We start from the raw sequence: 27,934 nt of genomic DNA, 5'->3' as shown, positions 1-27,934 counted from the left end.
GTCTGATGTTTCGGTTCAAAACTGCCATTTTATGCTAAATGTTGCTTTTTCGGGAGATCCTTCAAAGAGGGACTACTCAGACTACTTTGTCTGATTGCTTCCAAATGAGAATTTTGAGTACAAGATGCGTAATTGCGAGGAATTTGAGTTTTCTTGATTACATGTGGGTTGAGCATGGCGAAAAATGTTAATGACTCGCCCAAAAAAAAAAGCAAAACTAGAAATAATTCCACTCAAAATAATGTAACTTTTTTTTTTATATATATATATATATATATATATATATATACACAATCAAGAGCAGCCTCTTTTTGGAGGCCTCAAAATGTTCGAAAACATTTTACAACAATTTATCCCAAGCGTGTGCATTCTATTGAAAATGTTTGTGTTCGAAGCGTTTTAAAAAAACGTACACAAAGGTGCCCGCTGGAAGGAATCAGCCCTGGACACCAGTTTCATCAATCGCACACAACATTGGGTGGACACGTCATAACAGGACACACAAAAAAAGTCAGGCCTGAAATTCAACAGGAAGTCGACTACCGGGAAATCTCGTGAATAACACAAACCCGTGTCTAATACGATCCACTAATTTTCTGGTATAAAGTGTAAATGCTTTTAAATCCTTGTTAAAAACTACACACTTTTCTCATACCTTTCAAGGTATTTAAAAAAATTTTGTTCTTGCACAGTACGCCCATTTAATAATTTTACATTTTTATTTCTTCACTTTTCTTTTAAATCTCCTTAACTCCGTTTGTAGCTGCTTTTAAATACTGTACTTTTAATTACAGTATGTGAAACATATTGAGTTTCGTTGTGTATGAAATATGTCCTAAACCAGTGATTCATTTATTATAATTTTTTTTAAAATATGTGTTATTCACGGGATTTTACAGTACTTTGGTTTGAAGCAGCTATTATGAGTGAATTCCAGTACTGAGTTGCACTTCTACTGCAGAATTTGATCAGAAGAAGGAATCCTTCACAGGATGGTGCCGGTAAATTGTGAACCTCAAGGCCTCAACATTTGCTCATCAGTCTGAGGATATTTAAAAAAAAAAAAGAAAAAAAAAGGAGGGGGGGGGCAAATTGATAGGGTCCGTTCATTTGACATTATTACAAACATGAACTTCTCTTTTCAGTCTACCTACAAGTTCTCCTACAATGCACCTTGGATTAACTGCTTCCCAAAAAATATCAAAAAGTAAGAATGTTGAATGGTACCAACAGAAATAAGTAAACAAGCAATTTTTCTATTTACACTACGTACAAGTTACACTGTCGTCTTTTTGCATTCATGGCAGGCCTATCTCCCTGATAGTCATCTTGCTGTTGTGTGTGTGTGTGTGTGTGTGTGTGTGTGTGTGTGTGTGTGTGTGTGCGTGCGTGTGTGTGTGTGGGTGTGAGGATGTGTGTGTGTGTGTGTGTGTGTGTGTGTGTGTGTGTGTGTGTGAGGATGTGTGTGTGTGTGTGTGTGTGTGTGTGTGTGTGTGTGTGTGTGTGTGCGTGAGTGTGTGTGTGTGGGTGTGAGGATGTGTGTGTGTGTGTGTGTGTGTGAGGATGTGTGTGTGTGAGGATGTGTGGGTGTGAGGATGTGTGTGTGTGTGGCTTGGAAGAGGTGAGGAAACCAGCTTGTTAAGGAGTCACCTGGGTGCGACAAAGAAGCTAGCAGGGTGTCTGGCTCCCTCTGTTGGCCAGTTGGGGAAAAGCCACTCAGAGATTATCCCCCGGCTGGTACTGAGGCTCCGTGGCAGTGAAGTAGTCCTCCAAAAAGGCCTGCAGGTACTCGAAGGTGGGCCTCTCCTCCGGGTCTTTCTTCCAGCACTGCACCATGAGCTCGTGCAGCGACGTGGGGCAGTCCTGCGGGCACGGCATGCGGTAGCCCCGCTCCACCTGCTCCAGCACCTCGCGATTGTTCATGCCTGGACCGCATGGGGGAGATGTCATGTGAAGGAAGTCTTTAAAGCAGTCTATTTTACTGATTTTTTTTTTTTTTTTTAACTGGTGGAAAAAAGAGCGTTTTGGTGCTTGGCGGCGGCGGCGGAAAGAAAAACGGAAAGTGCGATTGTATTCAGACCGGAGTGGATCGTTGTGGTTGCATATTGTTTTGTGTTCACAGTGTAACGTAGGTCAGATACTGAAGCTTAATAGAACTCATATTTTATCATAGATGGTACAGTGGTCCTAAATACTGCAGTAGAACATCTAAAAGTGGAACCATTCTGGAGTTGAACCAAAGTTTATATTGTATAGTTACATAACATTTCAGACTTGCGATTCCCTGTTTCGAGTTCGGCTTTGACTGTTAATTAAAAATGTTAATTCTGTTGTTTTCAGTGTGGTTTAGTTTTGTTGTTAAAAGAGATGTTGGAGGACAGGATGGGCCCGGGACCCAAAAGCGGGTCGCGGACCCATTTTGGGTGGGTGGCAGACAGCTAGTAAAAATAATAATAATCTGCTCCAGTCTAAAAAGAGTTGAGTCAAAGGTGACCCAATTATGGATCAAAATGGACCGATCCACTTTATGGGTCAATTTGACCCAACTTTCTTGATTGTCTTATATAAAATGACCCAATTTTTGAACCCAAGTATTTATGAGTTGTTTTACACTAAAAGACCCATTTCTTGACTCCAGTTTTGACCCATATTTGGGTTATTTTTGACCCAGCTGTCCCATGTTCAACACAGCTGATTCCTATTTAAGCTCATCAGCAAGCTCCGCAGAAGCCTAATAACGATCCTGATCATTGAATCAGGTGTGTTGGAGTAGAGAAACTCAGGCCCTCAAGGACCAGACTCTGACACCTGTGTTTTAGGGTATAACTGGACTCAATGTTTTTACTTCAACTAGTCAAGAACTTTTTGCCACCAGAGAGTCATCTGGTGCCTTTTTGTTTACAAACATTATAAAAAGCGATATTGTGACCATGTGGATTACATCACCAAGTGAACTCAAGTGTGGTCTCTTCAGAGACAGGAGTGAAGTACACAGAGTTCCACTTTTAATAATTCATGAAAAACTCACTCACGCGCAACACGGAAAATTGGTCCACCGTCTATTTTTAGAGGCTTGAACCGGTTTTGGTTTAGCTCCCAGCCATCTTGGCTATTTGCTCTGTTGCAAAGGAGTACTACAAGAGCACCGACCGAACGAGGACTAGAGAAGAAGAAGAAGAATCATCATGTCCATTTTTGGGGTTTGTTTTGTACACACATGTAATTTGTGTACACACAAAATTTGACATCTGCATCTGGGGGTACTAGAGAAGGAAAAAAAGAGGGACTAGACTAGAAAGTGTCAACATATGCGGTGTGGAGGACTCAAGAGCTACGAAAGCAAGAGGATTATAGGGGGACTAAAAAAAATACTAAAGAAGTACGTATAGTGGCACAATAGAGTTGTAGTAGAGGACCATGGTCAAGGAAATAATTCCATTTAGTCCAGGTACTATTGTACTATAGTAAATTATACTTTACTTTACATATCCCGCAAAACATTTCGCCGATATGCTGACTGTTGTTTCACTGTCCCACACTATGAAACTCCGCTGGGATCGTGTCGTTTTATCACGCAAGACGTTACCGTACATTATGCAACACGCTGATCCGCTTTTAGCCTCTGACGCTTCGGCAGATTTCAATGCTCACACGCGATGAGAGCGCACACCAAAAAAAAAAAAAAGTCACACCACACGCACCTGGATAGGGCACCCGGCCCTTGGTCACAAGCTCTGTGAGCAGGATGCCAAAGGACCACACGTCGGACTTGATGGTGAACTTCCCGTAGAGCGCCGCCTCGGGTGCAGTCCACTTAATTGGAAACTTTGCACCTACGAATAATCACACACACAAAAAAAAAAAAAACGTCATGCTAGCATTTTTTCTAAAAAAGTAGGACTTACATTTTCAAGGTGATTAAAAACATTTCAGAAAAAATCATCCGAGCATTACCTTCAAAAAGATTGAATGACATTTGGAAGATTTTACATTTAGAGCCCAACCAATCGTCTGACCGGTTTAAAAAGCCTTTTTTTTTTAACATTAACACTTCAAGACTTTTTCAGTTCAAATTTTTTTTTCCACTCTTTAAAAAAAGAAGAAATGAAAAGAGGACAAAAAGATGTAAAACTTGTAATAGCATGTAATGTGTTTTGTTCTTTGTTTAGGTTTGGAAAAAATATCGGTTCCTCTTAATTTATACTCACTTTCTCAAATCAGATTTGCATGTTATTTGGTAAAATTTCATGATGGGCTTTACACATTATTTTAAGGTGGATGTAACTCCATCAATTCATAAAATGTTTAAGTTTTTAGTTGTATAAATATTGGATTAGTGTGATCTCTGTATCCGCATCCGAAAATGACTCAAATAGTACAGAGATAATGATATTCAAACTCGGGCTGGATTAAAAATAAATCAATGTAATAATCGATATCAAATCGATTTTCGAATAAACTAAATTATTTAACCAGTTAGTACTTTTAAATTTTTTAATTTGGAATGTATTTATTGTGGAGTTTTTATCAAGTCCTTGATATTTAAGAAGAACTGATGTTCCATAATTAATCAATATCGGTTTGAAGCGAATTGGGAAAAAATGCCCCCCCCCCAAAAATAAATAATAAATAAATACATATATATATATATATATATATATATATTTTATTATTATTATTATTATTATTTTTTTTATTTTTTTTATCGCCCGTTGTTGTTAAGGAACCCAGAAATTTTAATCTTAGTCATAATGGAGCTACTTGGAGAATATTTTTAGAGATGGTCATGCTATAAAACATTTGTGAACCACAACGTATTTCATCAGCGGCCAATGAAAAGCACATGTCCCAATTCTTTTGCATTTTTCAGCCACAAACATGCTTTTGCATTGTTTTGTGGCGCTGCCATGCGGCGACCACGTGTGCATGTGCTACCCAGACCGCCACAAATTACTAGCTCATTTGTAAAAATACAAAAACGGCAAAGACAGACGTCTAAACCAGAACACATCTCCTCTGACAACCACATCCTCTGTCGAAGATTTCCAGTCAGGAATGAATACGTTTTCATCAGCGTAATCTACCTTGTCTCGCCGTGTACTCGTTGTCCTCGATGAGCCTGGCCAGACCGAAGTCAGCAATCTTACAGACCAGACTGTCTCCGACCAGGATGTTGGCAGAGCGCAGGTCTCTGTGGATGTAGTTCATCCTCTCGATGTACGCCATGCCAGCTGCCACCTGGGAAGTTGACTTTGTTATTTTCTTTCATCTTATCACGGAATGCTTTTAAAAGGATTAAAGCTGAAAGCGTTCATAAACTCCCGCAAGTCACGCTCGTTTTGTTAGGAGTAGGCTTTACGAATTACAAAATGTTCTTATCCATTATTTCACATTGAGAATCAATCAGTTTTATGGTCCCACATTCATCCCTTTGTTGCCCCGCCAAACAAGCAGCCTTTCAAAATGTGACGCAAGCATTTTTGTGCATCTTGTTTTGTCGAACAGTTTGAAGAACATCAAAGAAAGTTTTATCTACGATGTCACACCTGAGCCGCCATGTCCACCAGATTCGGAAGTTTCAGGCCTCGCCCTTCTCCATCTTTGAGGAAGTCGAGCAAACTCCCTGAAACACAGAAAACAGCGTTATTGATATCTGTTATGTCTTTTATCTTCCGTCAAATTGTCAAATCAACAGATTGCAGGCCGAGCAAGTGGGTGTGCGCAAGGCAGGCAAGCGGTGAAGATACAAGCCATAGTTATATATTGACCTCTCATGTACATTGTAACTCTCTCCAATCGCCAAATCCTGTTTTAATCAGAGCTTAATCAGAGATTTCTGCAAGTGGAGCGAGTGGGTGTGTGCGAGGTGGGAAAGTGGTGTGGAGAGAAGTCAAGGAAATAAGTGCAGAAACACAAACCTGTCACATTGTAACTCCTCCTTCATGTCACGACCCTGGTCAATCAATAGCTAAATAAGAGCATTTTTGTGCTTTTTTCCTGTGCGAGGCGGGCAAGCGGTTCAGCACAAAGAGTGGATAAACACACAAACCAATCACGTACATTTTAAGTCCCCCAGTGTGACAAACCTTCAGCTAATCAAATAGCTCATTCAGAGCTATTTTTTGCGAGTGAAGTAAGTGGGTGCGTGCAAGGTGGGCAAACGGTGAGTAGAGAAGTCAAAAAAATACGCCAAGCCACCACCATATACTGAACATCGTTTCACGTGATATAACTGCTCTAAATTAACAATTTGATTGGCTGAGATGTCAAGTGGAAGGCGTTACTATGCTCTGTTATTTCCTTGACTCCTCACTGCTTTCCTGCCTCACACGCACCCACCGCTCACTCCACTTGCAAACAACGGCTGTGAAATAATTTCATTGGCTAAGTTATGTCACTCGGGAGCAGTTACAACGAGCGCGACAGGTTGTGTGCATTTCCCTTGAATTTCTCTTCTCACCGCTCGCCTGCCTTGCACACACCCACTTGCTTTACCCGCAAAAAAGCTGCTTTGAATAAACGATTTTATTGGCTGAGTCGTGCCATGTGGGAGGAGTCACATTGCATGCGACTGGTAAGGTGTATTTCCCTTCAAATTCACTCAGTGTTTGGCTGCCTTTCACGCACCCACTTGCTCCACTTGCTCCACTTGCTCCACTTGCAAAAAGCTGCTCTGAAATGGTATTAAATGCCTTTCTCTTTTTTCCTTTTCTTTAAAACAAATTATTATTATTTTTTTTTAATCGGCCTGCTCTGATAAAAGCTGCCGTAAAATCAAGTCTGACTTGAGTGCGTTTTCACCCAAAACAACAGAACAAAAAGAATAAAACAAGTGACGTGAGATCAGTGCTGGGACTGAAGTTACACTTTATTGGCTCCGTTATTTATTCACTGTGGCGACTGAGGAAGCACGGGAAGCCCGCCTGCTGTCAGCGCTCCCGTCAGAGTCGCCGTTCGATATGTGGAGGACACCCACAGTGTGGTTCGTATGCGCCCATGAATTATGTACACATGGAGACGAGCACAAGTATGTAATATTGATGGCACCCGGCCGTACCTTTATTCATGTACTCGGTGACGATGTAGATGGGCTCCTCGGAAACCACGGCGTACAGTTGCACCAGCTTATCGTGCCGCAGCTTCTTCATGATCTGAGCCTCCTCCAGGAAGGACTCGGGCGACATGGTGCCCGGCTTCAGGGTCTTCACCGCCACCTTGGTGGTGCCGTTCCACGTGCCTGCAAAAATCACAATAGTCTCAGTCACAGATTATTTGTGCCGACACTCACTGGTCACTGTATCATCATCCTCCATTAGTCCTAATCCTTTATGTTATGAACATTTTGTTAATATTTTAGAATTATTTTTAATAAAATTAATCAAAATGCTTTTACTTGACAACAACGCTCAGCTTTGATTATTATTATTTTTTAACTAAACTAAACTAAAAAATGCCAGAATTCTCACTTTAAAAGTCAGAATTATCACGTTAATGTTAAAAGTCCAAATTCTAAGAATAAAATGAGAATTCTCACTTTAACTCATTCACTCCCAGCCATTTTCACTGAAGCAACCCCCTTCACTCTCGGCTGTTTTCCTGGATTTTGACTGATTTTGCTAGGCCCACAGAAATAAAAACTATAAAAACATGGAAACTACCAAAAGAGTCTCGTCTTTCATCAGGAAAAAATTAAATCTATCTGTTTCAGTTTTGCAGCAATTAGCATTAGAATATAGCTAAGTTTCCTCATTATTCACAAACCTGTTGAAAACAGTGGGGAAAATAACTTGTTGCAACATGGCCCTGGTTAAGCTCTTATACTCTGCTGCCACCTGCTGGCTGTTTTTTGTAATAACTACCATTGCTTTAAGCGACCTCTTCAGGTCAGAGGCTGCATCAAAGCCTTTTGCATGCTCTAGCATTAAAAAAAAACCCATATAAATAATTTTTTGGGACCATGGCAATATTTAAAATAGAACGTTTTTGGGAGCAAATGAGTTCAAATCAGAACTCTGAGATCAAAGTGAGAATCTTGCCAACTTTTTCTTCCCACTGGCCCTAATCATCTTCAGTTAGTTTTAAAAATGAAAATGTGGAATAACAAAAAAACAAACAATAAAACTAAATAACGATAACAATGAAACATTAAATTAAAAAAATCGAAACTATATTTGCTAATATAAAAAAGGGTTAAAATTTGCAGTGGGGTAGAACTGCACTATATTACAGTAAGTGCTGTTTAAATACAAATTGTAAAAAATAAAAATAAAAATTGAAATAATAAAAGGTCAAATTTGCAGTGGTGTAAAATTGCATTGCATTAAACTGAGTTACTTCCAATATTTTGCCACTCGCATGCAGACAATTAACAGCAAAAGCTATTAAACGCCTCTCAGTATTGTGCAGTACAGTTGAGGGGAATTGCATTTAAGCGTTTATTTAAATGTTATTTCATTTAATGTCACTTCATCTAATTGTATTTAAAAAAAAATATTATGATGATATTATTTGAAAATCATTGTTAAATTAATACTACTCTACGAGTAAACAGCATTTTTTTTTTTACAGTATTATTATTTATTTACGTTTTTATAACAAATGTTGTGTTTTAAGGTTGCCAATGTTTCAATGTGCCAACAACACTCACCCATCCAGACCTCCCCGAACTGCCCATTGCCAAGGCGCTTGATGAGCTGCAGCGACTCCCGCGGGATCTCCCACACGTCTTTGGTTTTGACGGACAGGTCGGTCAGACGGGGCATGCCCTTGTGGCAGGGCACGATCAGCCGGCAGCACAGCCCAGCCGCCCTCGCTGCCGGAGACATGACGGAGAAGCGCAGCTACCACGCTGTACAAAGCGACGCCCACCCAAATGTGGACTCGTAGAGAAAGCTCACCGGAGTAGTGGTGCACGAGTTGCTGGAGCGTCTCGAACTGGGCTCTGGTGGTGATGTAGTAACCGCCGCTGTCCAGTTTGCGGATCTTGTAGTGTTTGACGTGGTCTCCCTTGATGTCGTCCCAGTCCTGGATGGAGAGGGAGTAAGCGCCTGGAACAGAGAGCAGATGGCTATCTCTTTAAAAGCCACATGCATGCGTCATTAACTCATTCACTGACATCAATTCATAAATTCATAAAAAAAAGATTATTAAAAATTAGGGGCAAGAGGCGATTCATTTTTTTAAAATTTTAATTAATCGCATGACTTCACTAGTTAACTCACGATTAATCACAAATGTTATCTGTTCTAAATGTACAATTAGAGAAATCTAGGTTTTCATACTCTTGATAACAAAAGTGGGAAACAAATTACACTAATAGAAACAATTCAAATGAATTTTTAACGTTTATAGCCGTCAACGGCAGTGAAAGAATAAAAAAAAGAAAGAAAGAAAATATTATAAAAAATTGGGGGCGTCAGGCCATTAAAGTTTTTAATCGTAATGAATTGCATGACTTCACTAGTTAACTCGCGATTAATCACAAATTTCATATCTGTTCTAAATGTACAATAAAAAATTCTAGGTTTTCATACTCTTATTAACAAAAGGTAAAAAAAAAAAAAGTTAAACTAATAGAAATAGCTCAAATGAATTTTTGCTGTTTATAGCCGTCAATGGCAGTGAATGAGTTATAGTTATAGTTATATATACGATGGAACTTCCAACAGTGTCCCATAGGAAATAATATACTAGGGGTGTCATCATTAGTGTATTAATTTTGAGTTAATTTAAAGTTCCTTTAACGCCACTCATTTTTTTAACGCCTGTACTGGGGGGATTCCAGTCGCAATACAGCAGACACGTCCACGTCAAAATTGAGCAGTTATAAATTTAACAATGCAGTTATGCATATATTTGTGGAGACTGGGGTCAAGTTGTATTTGACCATTTTAAAAATGTGCAGAATTTCACAAGTTACTTCATGTTAAAGATGAGATAGCCCTTCATATGAAAAGAAAAATGCACTGAGCTGTCAATGTCTTACAAATGCAATTATGCCATCTAGTGGCCGAAAATGACCTCAACACAAATCAATATCACACTCGCTTTTTTTTTTTTTACAGTACATCAACTTTATGATGTATTATGAAATTACTATCAATGACTAAAAGATGCAGCCATATTTCTATTTAACATTAACTATTGAAGTCATGCGATTAATTACGATGAAAAGAAAATTAATCGCCCGACATCCCTAATATATACACATATTGCATATACACACATATGTACATACACGTGTACTCTCGGGTTTCACACGATGTTGCTTTTGATGCAAATGTTTCCAGTAAAAAGGTGTCATGTGTACCTTTGGTTGTTTCGCTCTCCCGGATGAGAAACGTGCCTCTCGCGTTGCTATTGGACAACAGCTGTCGCTCCGCATCCTTCCGGCCCAGTTTGCCAAAATACCAGCTGCAGAAATAAAGTTACTGTAAAGCCTCGTTCATCTTTTCATTTCTCACTGCACATGCTGTGAGATGAAGGCTGAAATAATATATATAAAAAAAAAAAAATTGTGCTCACTCCTCGGCTTGGATGGAGTCCACCGGAGCGACGTAATTACTGGGAATGTAACCAGTCCCACCTGTGGTAAGGGAGCGCGCCTCCCACCAGTCGCCCTCTCTGCAGGGTACGACGACAGACAGGAAGTGAGGGGCGCATAGGAGCTGTGCTGGTCTTATGACGATCAATACAAACACGACACGTTCCTCACAAATCCGTTGGACGGCGATGTTTCGTTTCGACCAGCAGAAACGCGCATTTTATTAGATACTATAATGAGTTACATTTAATACAAAGTAGGCATTTATTTGAAAATTGTGTTGTCTCTATTAGCCCTAAGTGGGGGGAAAAAAACTTATAAAAAAATAAATACAATTAAAAGTTTGCAATTGGTGAAAGCTGGCTTTCTCGTATTTCCTAACAAATAATCAACCATTTATATTTTTTTGTTTAACTTAATTACAGTCTTAGGCCAACAAATAAAAACAATTTGGGTGACTTTTTTTTACAAATGCTTGTGCTTAAATTGTCCTCCATGTCACACCAAATGATGCCCCCCCCACCGCCCAAAATACATTTTTCAGTGACTTCCAGATTGCTCATGCGATGGGGGATCCGCCCTCCAATGCAGATGTTTTCAAGCTTACGTGCTGTTGAGGATCTGGAACCTCTCCCCTTTCCTGAAGCTGAGGTCATCGTCGGTCCGGGCTTCGTAGTCGTACAGCGCCACGAACAGCGTCACCCCTGCAAGCAGAACCGAGCCACATGCTAAGGGACTGATTTGCGGATGGACTTGCGCCATCTTGTGTGTCAGGTTCGAGTCGGTGTTGATTCCTTTTTGGCTTGTGGATGGCATTATCGGGGGAGGATGAGAAGGGCGGCCAGGGTTTGGTTTGCTGCCACCTCCGCAGGGTTCGTGCTAAGTCTGGCCTTAGCATGTTAGGCGTTTTCTTGTGCTTTTTGTTATTGGGTCAGTCCATATGCTGAACATATGCGGCACTTGTTTGAAATGTCAATGTCGCCCACACTTTTTTTTCTTTTTCATCTCATTTGCTGCTTTATTTCACAAACTACACGCGGCTTCTGATCTTTACTATGATTGTTTCCTTTTATCCCGCGCTATGTATGCATTATTTTTTTTGTAATTAAATCAGCAGGTCTCGAAGGAACTACTGAGAGTGTCATCTGGTTGCAATCGCCATCGCTCAAGGGGAAGAACAGAAGCAGTGAAGTTTTTTTGTTTTAAGGACAGTGCCCCACCAGCAGGCGGCGCTATGGTGACTTTTTCCCTAAAGGAGTAGGAATTCATGGTTCATTCGTTTTGCTGCATTTTTTTTTTTTAATTGTAGTTAATTTAATTTAGATTTAAACTACACTTTCACTCAACCTAAATTGTAATCTAATTAGGGCTGGGCAATAAATCGAATTGATTCGATGCATCGTCATTTGAAGAATCAAATCGTTGAAAATTTTCTAAATCGTGAAATCGAATTTTGGCTTTTGGATTATTAAAAGCTGTTGTTCTTATGTTATGTTACATATTCAAATGTTTTTGTGGCAGAATGCTGGATGAGTGCTTAACAAGACATGTTTACAATAGCTACCAACGACTTAATTGTGGCATTTAAGACAAAACTATGAATGTTTAGATGATGTCAAAACGAATTTAGAATCAGTATACATTATTGTTTGTTTTGCACAGGAATTTTTTTTGAATAAATTAAACCTTTAAATAAATGTTTGTTGGGTTTATTCGATTAAAATGGTAATCGCCCTGAATGTCTGTAAAAAAATCGAGATTTTATTATTTGGCCATATCGCCCAGCCCTAAATATAATGGTAATATTAATCCAACGAATTTGTTGGGGACAGGGATAAAGCTTTGCTACAAACAGCAAAAATCAAATAACAGACCCCCTCACCCCCATAAAGGGGATTCTAATTGGCTATATATGTCAGCAAAGCACTGAAAAAATGAAGCATGCATCACTTGCACATAAAAACATTTGTGTTTGAAAGAAAAAAAAAATTCAAAAAAGGGATGCAACTAATATTTGTTGAAATAGTCGATTTATTTATTTTTTATTAACTGATGATCCATCGATCCATCTATTTTATTTATTTATTTTATTTATTTATTTATTTTCTCTTGAGAGAGTAATTGTTCATTCGGTAATCTTACCGATTCGACGTCAACATCATTCCTCTCTTTTTCTCTTTATATGTGCGTGAGAACGTGCATGTGCGTGTGTGCATGTGTGCGTGCGTGTGAGTGTGTACTCATTAATTCACCTAAAACCTATTAAAAATCCCATACCGTTCGCCTAAACCGAATACTTCAGAATCCAGCTAGAGGTTGTCAGGAGACCCGAGGAAGGCTCAAAGAAAGGAAAGGAAAGTGAAATTAAATAATGAATCAATTACAAAAATAGTTGTCAATCATTTAGTTGTCGATGAATTGCACCCACATTTCTTGCAAACAACAAAAACACAACTCAATGAATATCTAATGCAAATCCAAGTGACTTTTGCCATCGCCTTAAATCGAGGCAAGAACTCCACATGAGCAAATACTTGGTGACAGCTGTAAAGGAAAACTCCCTCTAAGGAAGAAACCTCGAAAAGAACGCAGGCGCCGCGGGGCGACCCCAAGTCTCGGCCGGTTGTGTGGAGGGACAGAGACAAGTTGAGGAATGCGCAGCTTCATCTTGGCAAGACTCCCTCCAAAAAAAGTCTGTTTTACTTTTCTTTATTGTTTTGTCTACCATCCTTGAAAACGTTTGCTTGCGAAGATATAGCACGTTGCACAAATGCATGATGCGGCCCAATCCTCTCTCTCGTCAGGCCCACAGAGAATTCCATGCATACGTACCGTATCCTGCAAATGTGTTGGATTTATTTATGTAGAATTTGCCTAAGAGCAAACACCAATGCTGACGTGTTGTTTTTCTGATCAAAACATTTAGAACTTTCTTGTTGATCTTTTGATGAACGTGGCCCTGAGTTCGTATTCGTATATATGATGCTGACTAATAAAAAAAAAGAGGCAGAGCTGGTGTTAATTCATGCACCAGTATACAAGTAAGCAGGGTTGGGAGGGTTACTTTTAAAATGTAAATGTAATGTAAATGTAAATGTCGCTACAAGTTACCTGCTACCTCGCTCTCTCTCTCTCTCGCACACACACACACACACACACACACGCACACACACACCCTCTCTATCTCTCCCCCCCTTCTCTCCCTTCTCTCTCTACCCCCCCCATCTCTCTCCCCCATCCCTCTCCCCTCCCCCCACTCCCTCCCTCTCTCTCTCCCCTCTCTCCCACTCCCCCACCCCCCTTTAAAATCTCTCTCTCTCACACACACCCTCCCCCTCTCTCTCTCTCTCTCTCTCACTCCCCATCTCTCTCTCTCCCCTCCCCCCCCACTCCCTCTCCCTTTAAAATCTCTTTCCCACTCCATCCCCCTTTAAAATCTCTCTCTCTCCCCTTTACCCCTTTAAAATCTCTCTCCTCTCTCGCTCCCCTCCCTCTCCCTTTCCCTCTCCCCGCGTGTAGAAATTGTAATCCCTCGAAGTAATCCCCATTTTTAATAAATGTACCTGTAATCTGATTGCATGTTTTTTTCCTGTAACTGCAATGTACTACAGTTACATTTTTGGGGGTAATCTGATTACGTAACGGCGGTACATGTATCCCGTTACTCCCCAAGCCTGCAAGTACGCCCACGAAGCGCACGCTGTGGTGTACCGCATCTCTGCTTACTGGTCCTCAGATGAGCTTCACGGAGCTCCACTGATCATTTGGGTCACGCTGTTTTCCATGAAATGGCCGCGAGCGGACGTCCATCTTGCGCTGGCTCAATGAATCTATTAGGAGCGGCGGGTAATGGCAAAAAAAAAAAAACGTTTCGGGGGCTTCGTTTGGGATCATTCGCAATCCTGAAAAGTAGGGCAGTTTCTGCATGGCGGCACGTAAAAGGTTAAAGTGCTTTACAATGTGCCACTATAAGTAGGACTTGCTGACACATGGCATTTTTAGTTCGATTCAGTAAAGTCAACATTTTTGCTCGACACTCCGCTGCCTGCGAGACTTCTTCTGGATTCTTTAGGAAGCGGTGGAAGCGGGTATAAATAGTAAACCGAGGCCACCATTTTGGTTTATGCAGATGACACTCTTGACTTGGATTTGACTCCTGCGCTTGGCGCACACTTTACGGTTTGGCTTTATGGCTTCGTGTAAAAGCACAAGCACTTTAAGATGGATTTTTAAAGCTTTTCCAGCACATTAAAGTTGCGCTCTGCGATGTATTTCTCATATAGTGACTAGTTACTCACCTGCAGAGGGTCGTTTATTTCAACAAGGCATTGAACATTCATAAAAATGCTTGCGGATTTTACATTTATTAGTGTATCATATTAATCTAAAATAGAATCGTTAATAAGGCAGATTTAGCAAATGCTGCTCAGCCAGCAAGATTAAGACCGCTAACAATTCACTTTATAATAGTGCTGGTGTTTTTAAACCTTATTCACCCTAATTCTTTTGCACTGGCTGTCGCTAACTTTATGACAGCAGCAGTAATCGCAGGAGGGGTTTGTCTGGTCTGGTATGGTTCAAGTGTCACGTAAGCTTTATTTTTGCCAAGGAACTGATGGGTGAGCTGGAGTAACCGCCTGATCGGCGTGTTTTACAGCTCGGCCCAGTAGAAATTCACCAGAAGGTCCAGATTACTTACATTTTTTTTTTTATGTCCACAAGAGTTCATAGAAAGTCCTGAATGTGACTCATTTGTAGGTTTTTTTTCAGGGCCGATACAGATATTAAAAATATTTAACCAATATTTCAAAGCCGATATTGATTTGTAGTAAAAGAGAAAATATTAGCGTCCCGAAACAAAACCAACTTTTAATTTTAAACATATAAAGAATAGACAGCTCTGTTTAAAAATTATAACAGAACTTGTACAGAGCTTCCAGGGTCATCAGCATCTATTGAGCTAAATAAAAAAATAAGCAGGAAAATAGCCTCCTACTGTAAATAAAGTTTTTTAAAAATTCAACATTCATTTCTAATCTATTTATTTATATATATTTTTTTAAATAAAAAGTGTAGAGTTTCCAGTGTCAGCATCATTTTTTATAAAATGGAAATTTAAATAAATCCATAAATGAAAAGTTCCTTGTATCTCACAGAGTGACAAATGCATGCTAATTGTAGCTAATTTCAGGTTTTCAGAGTTCGTATAAGGTTTCAAAAGATCTTCGCAGTCAATGAGAAATCATTTGAATATGTTCGAAATGTCTTTGCGACAAGTAAAAACTGTGAACATCTTACAGATCCTGATGAAAACCCAAAATTTGCTATGTTCGCCAGCATTCACCGCTCGGTGAGATACCAGCTTTATCGGCCTTCAGGATCGTAAAAAGGCCCGGCCGACAATAGTCTATCCCTACCCATTTGCGGTCCAAAACAAACTGGATATTTACAATGACCATAAAGTATTCCAAAATACATTGTTTAATGGTTTCTAAGCTTTATCACCAACCTCTCCTCCATTATCGCAACATCTTTCAGAGCATCCAAGCAGAGCCTCTAAACACATTTTTACAAGCATTTTTAATTACGGCAAGAACACAGAGGACATACACCCATCAAAGATGCAGCTAAACTAAAACAGCTGTCAAAGCCCTGCTGGATGTCATTTTTTTGTTCTTTTTTCTTTTCTGATGAGATCTCACCTGTTCCTCCTCGTGAGCGCAGCGTGCCCGACTGCGAGGACGTGTGCACGCCTCCGAAGACGGTGACCCCCTGCGTAGCGCCGCCGCCGCCGCCGCCGCCATGGAAGTTGTTGTAATTGGGGATGGTGGTGACCCCGAAGCTGGGGGGGTAGTGCTGCGGCGTGGGGTCGGCGCCATAGCGGTAGCTTGGGTGGTGCGAGAGGCCGGCGTCGCGCTCGTCTGTGAGTTTTGCTGCGTCTTTATCCTTACATTGGACGCAGCCCATTCTCTAGGTTCTGAGGAGGAGATGCACGCGGAATTAGGAACGAGTGGGAAGGGAGTTGGACGGGTGGGGTTGGGGGGGGTGGGAGAGATAGCTGCCAACGCCAGTGGGGAAATTATGATTCAATGTTCCATTATTTCAGCGGCTTCCTCGGAGGCTCAGAGCTGGTCGTCGCAACAATCTTTCAATTAGGCTGAAATTAAACACCAAACTTTAAGCGGCACAACTAATTATACAGTAGGACATAATGCGGTGGAGCTGTACTGAATCATCTGGGCTTCATGCGCCAATGCTGAATTTTTGCAAATGAGATGATTTTGTCTTGTCATTCTGGGGGGGGGGGGGGGGGGGGGGGTATCGTGCAAGTGACCACAAGTCATCCCTCGAGTGCTTGCAGTTCACCCGTTTGCATTTTTTTTTTAAGTGAAACCTATTCGCTGAAAAACTCACATATTTTGCGCTCGTTCCAAAACGTCCTAAGATGCCACAATATTATGTCAAAGCCTTGTGTAAAAAGGAGTGTCAAGGGAGTAAGCCTGGAAAAACACAAGTATTGAAACAAAAAAAAAACTCTAGATTTTGTCCAACCTATCGCTGCATGATGTGAGAAAATCCAATCTGACCGTGCCATTAAAATCCTTTTACAAGCTGTGCTTTCTTTTTCTAGCAGCACAGCCGCGCTCGTTGGAAGACTTTACACCCCGCCATCGCGTTTACAAGCTTTGGCGCGCCATCTACTTTTGTTTTCCTTTCACTTGCAGCCACGCACACCCCTTTCTCACACATGGCAGACCATCAGCGATCATACAACCTCTCAAATGTGTGGCTGTCATCAGCGAGGTAGTCTATTATTATTATTATTATTATTTTTGCTGATTAAAAAAAATAGTTATACTCTCATTGAAGAGCCAGTTAAACTCATGCAAAAGCTGGGTAATAACAACTCTTTACAGTTACTAAGCCTAGATTGTAAAACTCACACTAGTCAAACAAATCGGACTTTTATTTCAACTGTGCCTAAGCCTGGTACGAATCATCTAATGAAGTGCACCGTTTTTTTTATTGGTACAAGTTTCGTAGTGCACAATTTGTTGAATGAATTCATTTCTACAGTGACTCAGAGTGCCGTGTATGCTGTTTTTATATTTACAAATGAAATACCGCAAATATCAGCAGAGCCCAAAGCCTACGCTTCGATCAAATCCACCGAAATGGCATTATACCGCCTGCGCCACAACTTAGGCCTGGTTTCACCTGATCTAAAGTGTCGTCTACTTTCTGTCACTACATTATCAGGTGCATGTAATAGAAAACGCCCTCGGTACACCGGAATGCCCATCAAGGTGCAGCACGCTCTGCCAAATTCCCAAACACGGCAAACTAGACTTGAAGAAGAAGCGGCGATTTATTAATTTTTTTACGCAGAGCGCACATGTGCCTGTCTACGAAAAAGAAACCGAACGTGTCAACTGTGCCCACGCCGAGTATGAATTGCCCGGTGGAATGCACCTTATGTTAGTAACCATCCGAATCAGACTTTAGGTGGCTCAAGCCTGGTGTGAATAGCCTAGCTTAGCTAGCTTGAGTATACGAAACATTCAGGTCGGGTGTGTGCACTTTTACAACCTCGGTAAACCCGGCAACGTAACGAGTAAACGCCGATAAACTTGTGGATAGGCCGCTTTCGAGCCCCTCGACACGACACAGTTAGCGGACGGTATGTTTGTCTTTCATCGACGTTAGCAGCCGGTTTAAACTGGGTAATGGCTAATTGTTTGCAGCTGCTGAAGATGGAGAAACGTCAACATGAACAATCCTCTGCTTAATACGTTATAAGTCTCCCGTGTCAAAAGATGCGCTCGCTAATAATCACCTCGATATCTCGGGAGGAAGTGTTGTAAATTCTCAACGTTGTACTCATTCATAAAGAAAATGGATGAATAGTTTCGAGTACAGTAACACGGATGTCCCAGATGACGCCGGAGTCCCGACATGCCAGTTATGAGCCAAAAGCAACGCAGTGTGTGACCAAATTCCTTCAGCCCTGTTTAACATTTACAAGCAAAAACAGCCCAAAACGCCTCCTCGGCCCGGCTTCATGCACACCCTTGGGGACCGCGTGAGGAGGTGTCACTCGGAATCCTAAACTACAATATAGATGGGATTAAACAACACAAATGAATTCTTCCAATGTGGTGGGAAGAGTGTGATGATGAAGAGGGTGCGCAGAGCACAAAAGAATGTTTACGCGAATTGCTGCAAAACGGAAACAGATACAAATATACTTTCTTTTTCTGCTCAAAGAAGAGACTCCAATGTTCCTTTTTTTTTTGTTATAGCAATAGAACACAATATTCTGTGGGCCTTGCAAAATCAGTCAAAATCCAGTAAAACAGCCGGCCGGGAGGGAATGGGATTGCTTCAGTGACAATGGCTGTGAGTGAATGAATTAAAAGGCAGAGTGTTTTACATATCATTTTCTATTACATTGATTGTATTTAATAGCCAAAGCTGAGCCCTTAAAGATTTATTTACTGCCTTTGCACATTGCAATACTACCCATTGGAATAACAAAAATGTTCTCGAAATAAAATAAAATAAAGCCAGGCGCCCGCCAGAGCGTTAATATATCCAAAACTCATCCCGTTTGTACTGTACACAATACACATACACGGTCTTTTTGGTCATTTGGCCCCGCGTTCACTTTGTAAACATTTGCATATGAATCACATCTTTGTGGGCATGTGACTGCAGCCAATGTGTCTTGTAGAAATGCGCAGTATCTTTAGGCAGTTTCCTTTGAAAGGATTGGCAGATTTATGGGAGCAACAGGCCGATTTAGCACATTTCCACTTGTTAATATCATCAAAAGCTGCAACTGACAATTTATCTCTCGGGAGCTCTCAAATTCAAACTACTGTCTCAGTTGCACGCATGAAGCCACCGTGCGTATATAAACGCGTCAAGATGAAAGCCCCGATGACGTTTCTTGGGTGAGTGTGGCAGAGAAACAGTACATCATCGCAACCACAACCCCCTCCCCGCCCTAAAAAAACAGATGATAGCATTGTCGCTGCAGGGCTCGAGTCTCGCATGACCACAACAAGCCCGCAAGAACACGTCACGCTATTCTAACGCCTCCGACGAGTCCAAGCTCTTGTGACAAGGGGCCAGGGTCGAACCTCTATAGTGGCTCATGGAGCCCGCATGAGTGGGAGGCCTTTCACCCTAAGACAGAGGCGGGCAGTAAATGTCACATGGTGATAGATTATTCTCAAGTCAAGATGGAGCCTGAGAATGTGACTTTGATGTCATTTACGCCAGCAGTCCCCAACCTCCGTTTATAAACCTAACTTGTCCTGAGACTGTTAATGAAAACTAGCAAAATAACTAAACCCAAAACCGGGAAAAAAATCACTAGCGAAATAACATAAAAATTTAAATGCTTAACTAAAACTACATCTTCCAGTTATAAAACTAATATCAAACTATGATTAATAGGGGTGGGAATCTTTGAATGTCTCACGATTCGATTCCAATTTGTGGGCCTGTGATTCGATTAATAATCGATTTTTGCTTCGGAACGATTTTTGATTAAAAATGATTTGATTGGCAATGATTTTTGCTTCAATCTATAGATGTGTAAGGAATTGTAATGATCTACTCCAGTCTGACTCGTTTATGCTAATTAGCGCGCTACTCGCGGCACTTTTATCACTCAAAAGAACGGCTCCACGCTGCAAAAAAACCCAACTTTTATTGGAATAACTTGATCGTGACTTTTTCCTTCTACTCTGTAATGTGGCTACAACTTAACAGTGTATTAGACCGCGTGGAACCACACTAAGTGGCCAAACCGGGTACAACATGAACAGCGCTCCAAATAAAGGCACACACAGACAAAGGCAAGACAGTATAAAATAATTAAAATAAAATCGATTTTGGGACATTTAAAATCGATTCTGAATCGTACTAAATGAGAATCGATTTTTGGCACACCCCTAATGATTATAGTGAAAATGTCTTACATTTTCATCTTTTGTCAATGTCATACATTTTAATTATATTCATTTCAGTATTACTTTACATTTATACAGAAGGAAGGTCAATCACTCGTGTGTGAACTGTAGTTTACTTTATTACACAATACTTGACCTTTTTTTTCTTGCACTACACAAATGACTTTTTTTGCTTACTTTTTTACTGTCTCGTGTGAGATGAATGGTTTGACATTTGCACAGAGGCACAAGCAGATGCGCCTGTCCTGATTTTCAAAAAATTACTTCTTTCAAACTCTGATGCTCAATAATAATATTCTCATTAAGCGGACTGATCTGTGGATCGGGGACTACGGGTTCATGCAATATGTAAATATAGACATTTACGTAAAGTATATGCATAAATAATACAAGAAATTCAGATTTTTATTTTTTGGGGCACCAGACGTTCCTGACCTAAACACCTTTGCCACTTTACTAGAGTCAAAATTCTTAACTTTATTTGAGGTCAAGACAGGTTTCCAGCGTGTATCAAAGCTGCTCCAGATTTTTTTTTTTGTGTAGACGTAAAAATGAGTATGCCATAGTAACAATGACTGAATACTGCTGACACGTGACATGGGGAAAATATGCTTATAATTTTGGTGATAATGAGCTTTAAAGAAGTAATAAAATGTGCTGTAATTTCAGATACCGGTCCTCAATAGACAGCAGTTTAACATTCTAAACTGGAAATTAATTTACTGAAGCAAATGCCTTAATTTAGGCATGAGCGCACATACACGCACAGTGTTGGGAGCCGTAACGGGTTACAAGTCCATTTATAGTAAAGCTGTGAGATCAATAGTAAATAAAAAGGCGAGTCATGTCAGGGTCACACAGCGTGTCTAATCCTGTGCAACGCACAGTGAAACAACACAGAGCAATTTTGCTAATAGCGTGGAATAATGTAGAATTGCACCGCTAATCTCATTACTTTTGCGCGGCTGCTATTGGCGTGATGCACAAATCATGCGTTTTTTATGACGTCGTGGATGTCGAACTGTCTGCAGGTGGAAGAGGCCACAGAGACCAATCAGTTTAACATTGTCACAACATCATAAAAAAGTGGTTCTTCCAATGGCCCTGGCAGAGGTCTCAAGTGTACGTTTCACGTTTAAAAGGATTCACATGTCTTATATCTTCTCTTTCTGTTGTACTGTCGTAAATTAAGCCATTTTTCTAACTAAAAAAAAAAAAAAAAAACTACTGATGTAATCCTCGAAAGGCTAAAGTACTCAAACCACAATTTTCAAAAAATGCCATGATTTAAAACCAAAACAATTTTCATTGAAAAACATAATACAACCTAATGTAAGACAATACAAAAAGAATAGGACAAGATGGAAGTCCTAACACCTGCGAGCCTGTACCTTTAAGGGGTGTGGCCTTGTGAGTGACAAGAACGTCGCCCGTTTATGAGGCTGTGGATGTCACTTTTGACCTACTTATAGCCACTTGCACATATTCTCATTTTGTATTTGTGCATTTGACATAAAACAGAAGATAAAAAGCCAAAGTAAATCCAGCATTGGGTTTTATGTGCTGGTGGTTTCAACTATTGAGTTCTGTGTGACTTTTCTGGATACTATGAGTTCGGAAGTGTGCGAACTCCGAACTGAGGTCTGGTGAGGTGCACAAAGGTCTTGGTGAGAATTATGAAGTTTTCTAGGGCATGTTTTCCCCCAATATTCAACTCCAGTTCGGAACAGTGCCGTCTCTGAAATGAGCTCAACTTGATGTACGTCTTCCGCAACCTTTCAGAACAGTATATTGTTTTCTCTTCCTCGTAGCTTTTAGAAACAACCCCCCCCCCCCCCCCCCACACCAAATCAGTCTTGTATTGTGGTCTTTATAAACTGCGTCATCAAAAGTCATTTTACAAGGGGTCCCTTTGCGCTCACGTGACTGAGGTCAATGACGTCACACGCGACCTTATTCAGCTGCGCGACGCAAAATCTAAATGTGACTGTCACTTCTCAAGCCGCGTGTTCACCGGATTCCACAATCTCCCCCATTATGGCGGCACCGCCCGAACCGAATAGTTACAATATTTGCTTGTGTCAGACAAGTGACTTCATTCAGTGTATTAACAAGAAGACAAAGGCTACATTTCACCAGGCTACAAGATTAGCCGAACAATGCCGGGCAGTGTTGCTGTTCCAAAGTGATCTCTCTGAAAAGAGCTCGTTATATAAAAAAGAAAAAGAAATTCACGGCTGAGCCTCGCACAAAGTGGAATCGAGTCCAATGGTCCTTCTTAACAAAGTCAGTATGAAACCTGTGGTCTGTGGGTCAGATAAAGCCTTGAAAAAGAGAGCATTTAATCTTAAAAGCAAAAAATCTCAAAGGACCTGTCATTAAAAAAAGAAAAAAAAACAGTTAACCTACAATATACAGGAAAGCAAACTTTTTATACAAGTACCGCCTCCAAAAAAAAAATAATAATAATAATAATTGGTTCATCAAAATGCTACCAAGACTAAAATACAAAAGTTTAGTAGGGTAAATAAATATTGATGTAATGTGTAATTTAACTCATTCACTGCCATTGACGCTTATAAACGTCAAATATTCATTTGAACTATTTCTATTAGTTTAACATTTTGTTCCATTTTTGTTGACAAGAGTATGAAAACCTAGAATTTTTTATTCTACATTTAGAACAGATATAAAATTTGTGATTAATCGTGAGTTAACTCATGAAGTCATGCAATTAATAACGATTAAAAAATGTAATCGCCTGACGCCCCTAATTTTTAATCTTTTCTTTTATCGCGTCAGGCGATTACAATTTTTAATTGTAATTAATCGCATGACTTCAAACAAAAGTGGAAAATGTTTTAAACTAATAGAAATAGTTCAAATGAATTTTTGACGTCAATAGCCGTCAATGACAGTGAATGAGTTAATGAGGAAAAATACTTCATCATAATAAGATTGAATAAAAACTTCATATTTATTAAAAAACAAAAAACAAAGCAATAACCGCAAAATAGATGCTATTTAGCGTTAGCATTAAGATAGCGTACTGAAAGGCTAAGCCATTAGTGGTTGCTTTAAATACACAATATTTAATTCTTTGTTTTATGCTTAATTTCACTTAAATTTTCAACTGTGATTGGAAATAAACGTGAAGCCTCTTTGTTGAATAATTAATCTACCAAACTGTTGTGAAGTCAGTTGAGTACAACTAAACTGTACTTTACAGCAAAAGAAAACTCTAAAGCTAGCTAGCCATTGTAACATTATGCACACTTTGAACATTTTATTCAGCGATTCACAAATCCCGAGTGGTAAAAGACAAAAAGATAGGAATTGCCCCCCCCCCCTCCCTAAAAATATTTGTTTACATAAATAAATATGTACACAAAACTCTTTACAATTATTCCTAACGCATCTTCCAACATAACCTTACAAATAAATGAGTTACAGATTTGATTTTGAATAACATACACATGCAGCAAAGACTTCGTAAATTCCAGTAACAACCCAGGCTAAACTTCCCTCCCTCACCCCACCCCGACATACAGAACTTGTCGCTCAGTCGAGATTGAGAATGATCACGTCAACATTCTTCCTTGGCACCAATTACTACTTTCCTATTTATCCAGGGCTTTTATGCCATCTCGTAGCATCTTCGGGCATTACAGAACAGGCACAAAAACAAGCACACTCTGCAAATTTAGTGAACCACAAATAACACAATAAGTTATAAAAACTAAAATAGCTTGTGATGGAAAAAAATGGTAGAAGAAAACGGGAGATCCCCCCACCCCCACCCCCACCCCCACCCCCCAACCCCAGCTTTCATCGTGAAAGTCAGCGTTAGTCCTCAATGGGGGATTCAAATATATTTCCAAACCTTCTGCCAGTGGTCGAGGGCGATGGTTCTTGTAGCAATACATTGGAAATAATGATGTGCTGCGCTTCGGGCAACGATTGCGTGGCAGAAGAATTAAGGAATGACATTTACGAGAAATACAAGTGGGTCACACATAGACTTTGTATGATCGTGACGGGCGAGGTAATCGACTAAATGGTTCAGAATGACGTCAATTGTTTGGAATTGATTGTTGATTCGTCCTGTTTTGAAGCAGAAGGAAGTGCGCCACATGCAGCTCCAAGTTAACTCAATTTTAACTCTAGAGGCGTTTTTGCACAAAACTTCATCCATGACGGCGACACACACAAAAAAACAAAAAACAAAGACAAAGCATAACGCCCATTATGACTTTAATAACAAGTCCGACAAACAAGCCCTGCTCATACCGGACATGCTCAGCTCGAGCTCTGGTACTGAGCGTGCTCACTGCACCATGTTTGCATTAAGGTGATAGCAAAACTTGCAGCGATTTTGGTGATAATCCATCCAGCCGTCTCTTTTCTAGAGCACTTGTCCTCATGAGGGTTACAGGTAACTGAAGCCTCTCCCAGGTGAATTTGGACGAGAGGCAATGTACAACCTGAACTGATTGCCAGCCAATCACAGGACACATACAGACAAAAAAAAAGAAAAAAAAAAGCATTCACACTGTCTTTCACACCATCAATTTCGTTTTCAAGCTATCCAACACGCATGTTTTGGTATTATGGGAACCCACGCAAACATGAGGGGAACATGCAAACTCCGCACAGGACGGTTTATACTTGAACCCAGAACCTCTCAGCTGTGAGCAAGATGTGCTAACCACGACCCACTGTGCTGCCTATAGGAGAGATACAAGGATAGCTATTTATGCAACATTGTACTGTATTTCGAACAGCTACCGAGTGTCCTAAAGCAAAACACTACTTTTCCATTGGATATGGCTTTGGCTTGAGTACAAAAAGAGTAAATAGGTGAGTTTGTCAGCGAATAACAGGATAGGTTTCAATAATAAAATCTGTGAATAGCGTATTGTATTATGTGAAAGGAACACAGTAATTGACAGTAAAAATCTGTGATTGGATGATGACCAGCTCAGCATGTACCCCGCCTCTAGCACAAAGTCTGGCTCGACTTCAATAACCATCCAAAGTGATCCAAAATTGATGCACAGACTGACTGCGTAAAATTACTTTTTATTTTCGAGCCTGTATTAAAAAAAAATTTTTTTTAAAAACTTGCATAAAGTATTTGAATCAGTGAGTGAGTGTGTACTTTTTCCGCCTCTCTGCTATGTTTATGACTGCATGCACGTCGCTCCGGCTATCCAGTCACCCCCCCCCCCCCTCTTCCTCATCATCATGATCTGCGTTTTGATTCCAGTTTAAGACTAACGGGACATCTGACACGTAAACCGATTAGGGGGGCAGCTTTGATTGGCCATCGGGGGGCAATTATTAGCATCTAAATCAACAGGAGGCTGTCTGCGGGGGCCTTGTTGTGGAGCTGTTTGTGCGGTCAGCGCGGCTCTGACTGCAGTGCATCCATCCCAGCTGCTGCAACACAAGAGCTCCCCCATCCACTGAATCCCACTGCAAAAACATCATCACCTCGCACTAATAGATCCTTATAAATGTAGTAGGTCACATTCTGCGCTATGTGCCTCCCATCTAAAAAAAGAAGAAGAAAGAACTAACGGCGGTGCAAGCAATTGAAATGCAACTCGTGAGTAGGAAAATAACGAAACGTGCTTACCGGAGAGGAGATGGGATGGTGGTGGTGTGGGGAGGGGGGATTTAAAACTAATCCATCGGAGTTTCCAACCGGTGTCTATTCGGCTAGCTCTCTGTGATTTTCCGTCCTCGTCTCCTAGAGGCCGTGTAACAGGAGGAAACGACACAGAAAGACAGAGAGAGTGAATAGCGGTTCCCGTCCCTGCCGCCTCGGGAGATCCTGTAGCTGCCGTGCGTACGGACGCCTGTGACGAAAGCGGGGAGACGGCGTCAAGATGGCGGTAATAACAAATGGCTCGTCCGGTTTCACCACTTCAAAGTAAAAATAAGTTGGTCAACACAGCTAGCATTTCGTGGTTAAAAGTTGGCAATATCGATTTAAAAATATACTTAATTCCTATTACAAAGATTAAACGAGAACGGGCTCAAGTAGGATAATGTTTCAGCGCTGAAAAGACGTCACGTTACGAGTAGTGCTATTACTTAAAAAAAAGAAGACGATCCGTCTCCGGTTGTCCTGCGTAGGCCATGGTTGAGGGTGGAAGTTTTGACTGACAGTTAATTCGACGAATCAAATGCTACAACGGGAAGCAGACCCCTCCCATCTTCATTCCCCTTCCTCTTCTCTGCCCTGATTTGAGGTGACAAATCCAGGACAAAGTTGTCAAATGGTTCAATCTTCTTCTTTAATAGCCAATGTCTTGTGTATACAGTATACGATGTGGAGAATAGTCATTCTTTTGAGATCAAAAATTTTAATGGTTAATAATTCAATTTTCATCATATCTGGGACCCATTCATGGAAGTAACAGGAACAGATTTGACACCTTGACAAAACCTTTTTCAAATGCTGGTAAACGTATCAACAAATTCAGCAAGTTTTGAATGACAAATTGGAAAATAATAGAAAAATGGGAAATATGTTTTCTGCACCACAAAAAAAACTTGCCATTTGAACAGGGTCTTAGACTTTTTAGATAGGGAGTGATTTTGAACACAGCCTATAATTTTCATGTATTTTTTATTTATTTAACATCTTTATAATTGCTGAAACATCTTTAACTAAGGTTGATAGATGTGCAGAAACTGTGTGGCTGAAAAAACCTGATTTTGTGCTTGACTTGTGGGGTTCTTTGAGGTAGTAGCGTGCCTAAGACTCATCTTGCATGCACACAGGCAGAATTCATGTAGATGTGAATCAGCAGTCTGGGTGTCTAACATCCAAATCTCGACTGGCTTTGTCCCCCACTCCCCCACCCCTCCACCCCTCAGAGTTTACATATTCACATGGCAGCGCCAGCACGGCGTGAAAATGGCAGCTTTGCATGTCATCACGATAGGACAACAATGAAGTGTGGCCTAGTTCGCCTGCAGAGTAGCGCGGCAGGGCGGGTGCAGAAAAGTCACACTAATCCTGCGCCGTTTGCCTGCGTGAACTCACTCTCACTCCTCTGCGAGCTCTCGATGTGCCGGGTGCCATTTTGGACTTGTTACCAAGGAGATGTGGGTCACGGAGTGATGGTGGGTGCTGCCGGTGGAGTCCGAGTCCTGCGGGCTGGCTGGGTCAGGCAGCAGCGTGAACTCATTAGATGTGGGTCACTGGGAAGCTCCAGCTGCAACAAGCAGATAAGATGCTATTATGCAAGAAGAGGCAAGTGGTGGGCATATGTCATACATTTATCATTAACGTAGGACTTAAGAAAAACTGAAATGGCGCCTGATAAGAAAAAGATTTCCTAACTACAAATGCCTCTCTGAATGTGTATGATCTGATATTCAATTCAGCTCA

General features: G+C 40.7%; 1 protein-coding gene across 1 annotated transcript; it reads right to left on the bottom strand.

Moving 5' to 3' along the window:
• Window positions 1-1,333: 1,333 nt before the first annotated feature.
• LOC147162376 (tyrosine-protein kinase fyna-like) lies at window positions 1,334-26,634 on the bottom strand. The gene is made up of 12 exons (XM_086094213.1): window positions 26,168-26,634; window positions 16,246-16,520; window positions 11,151-11,247; window positions 10,525-10,623; window positions 10,310-10,413; window positions 8,898-9,047; window positions 8,648-8,812; window positions 7,058-7,237; window positions 5,547-5,623; window positions 5,085-5,238; window positions 3,702-3,833; window positions 1,334-1,925 (listed from the first exon to the last, which is right to left on the bottom strand). Exons 2-12 carry the CDS (start codon window positions 16,508-16,510, stop codon window positions 1,717-1,719), a joined length of 1,632 nt encoding a protein of 543 aa, XP_085950339.1. The 5' UTR covers window positions 16,511-16,520; window positions 26,168-26,634; the 3' UTR covers window positions 1,334-1,716.
• Between the last annotated feature and the right edge of the window lie 1,300 nt (window positions 26,635-27,934).

Source organism: Leptonotus elevatus, chromosome 14 (genome assembly GCF_054856555.1).
Source record: "Leptonotus elevatus isolate MCC_2025b chromosome 14, RoL_Lele_1.0, whole genome shotgun sequence".
In the NCBI taxonomy this organism is placed as follows: Eukaryota; Metazoa; Chordata; class Actinopteri; order Syngnathiformes; family Syngnathidae; genus Leptonotus; species Leptonotus elevatus.
Note: the sequence above shows the minus strand (reverse complement) of the source record. Positions and strands in the feature narration are given on the sequence as shown.

Coding starts and splice junctions, on each gene's coding strand:
- LOC147162376 (XM_086094213.1), bottom strand. CDS start 16,510: ATGGGCTGCGTCCAATGTAAGGATAAAGACGCAGCAAAACTCACAGAC. Junction 11,248..16,245: donor GCGCTCACGAGGAGGAACAG/GTGAGATCTCAT, acceptor TTCTGCTTGCAG/GGGTGACGCTGTTCGTGGCG. Junction 1,926..3,701: donor GGGCCGGGTGCCCTATCCAG/GTGCGTGTGGTG, acceptor CATGCGGTCCAG/GCATGAACAATCGCGAGGTG.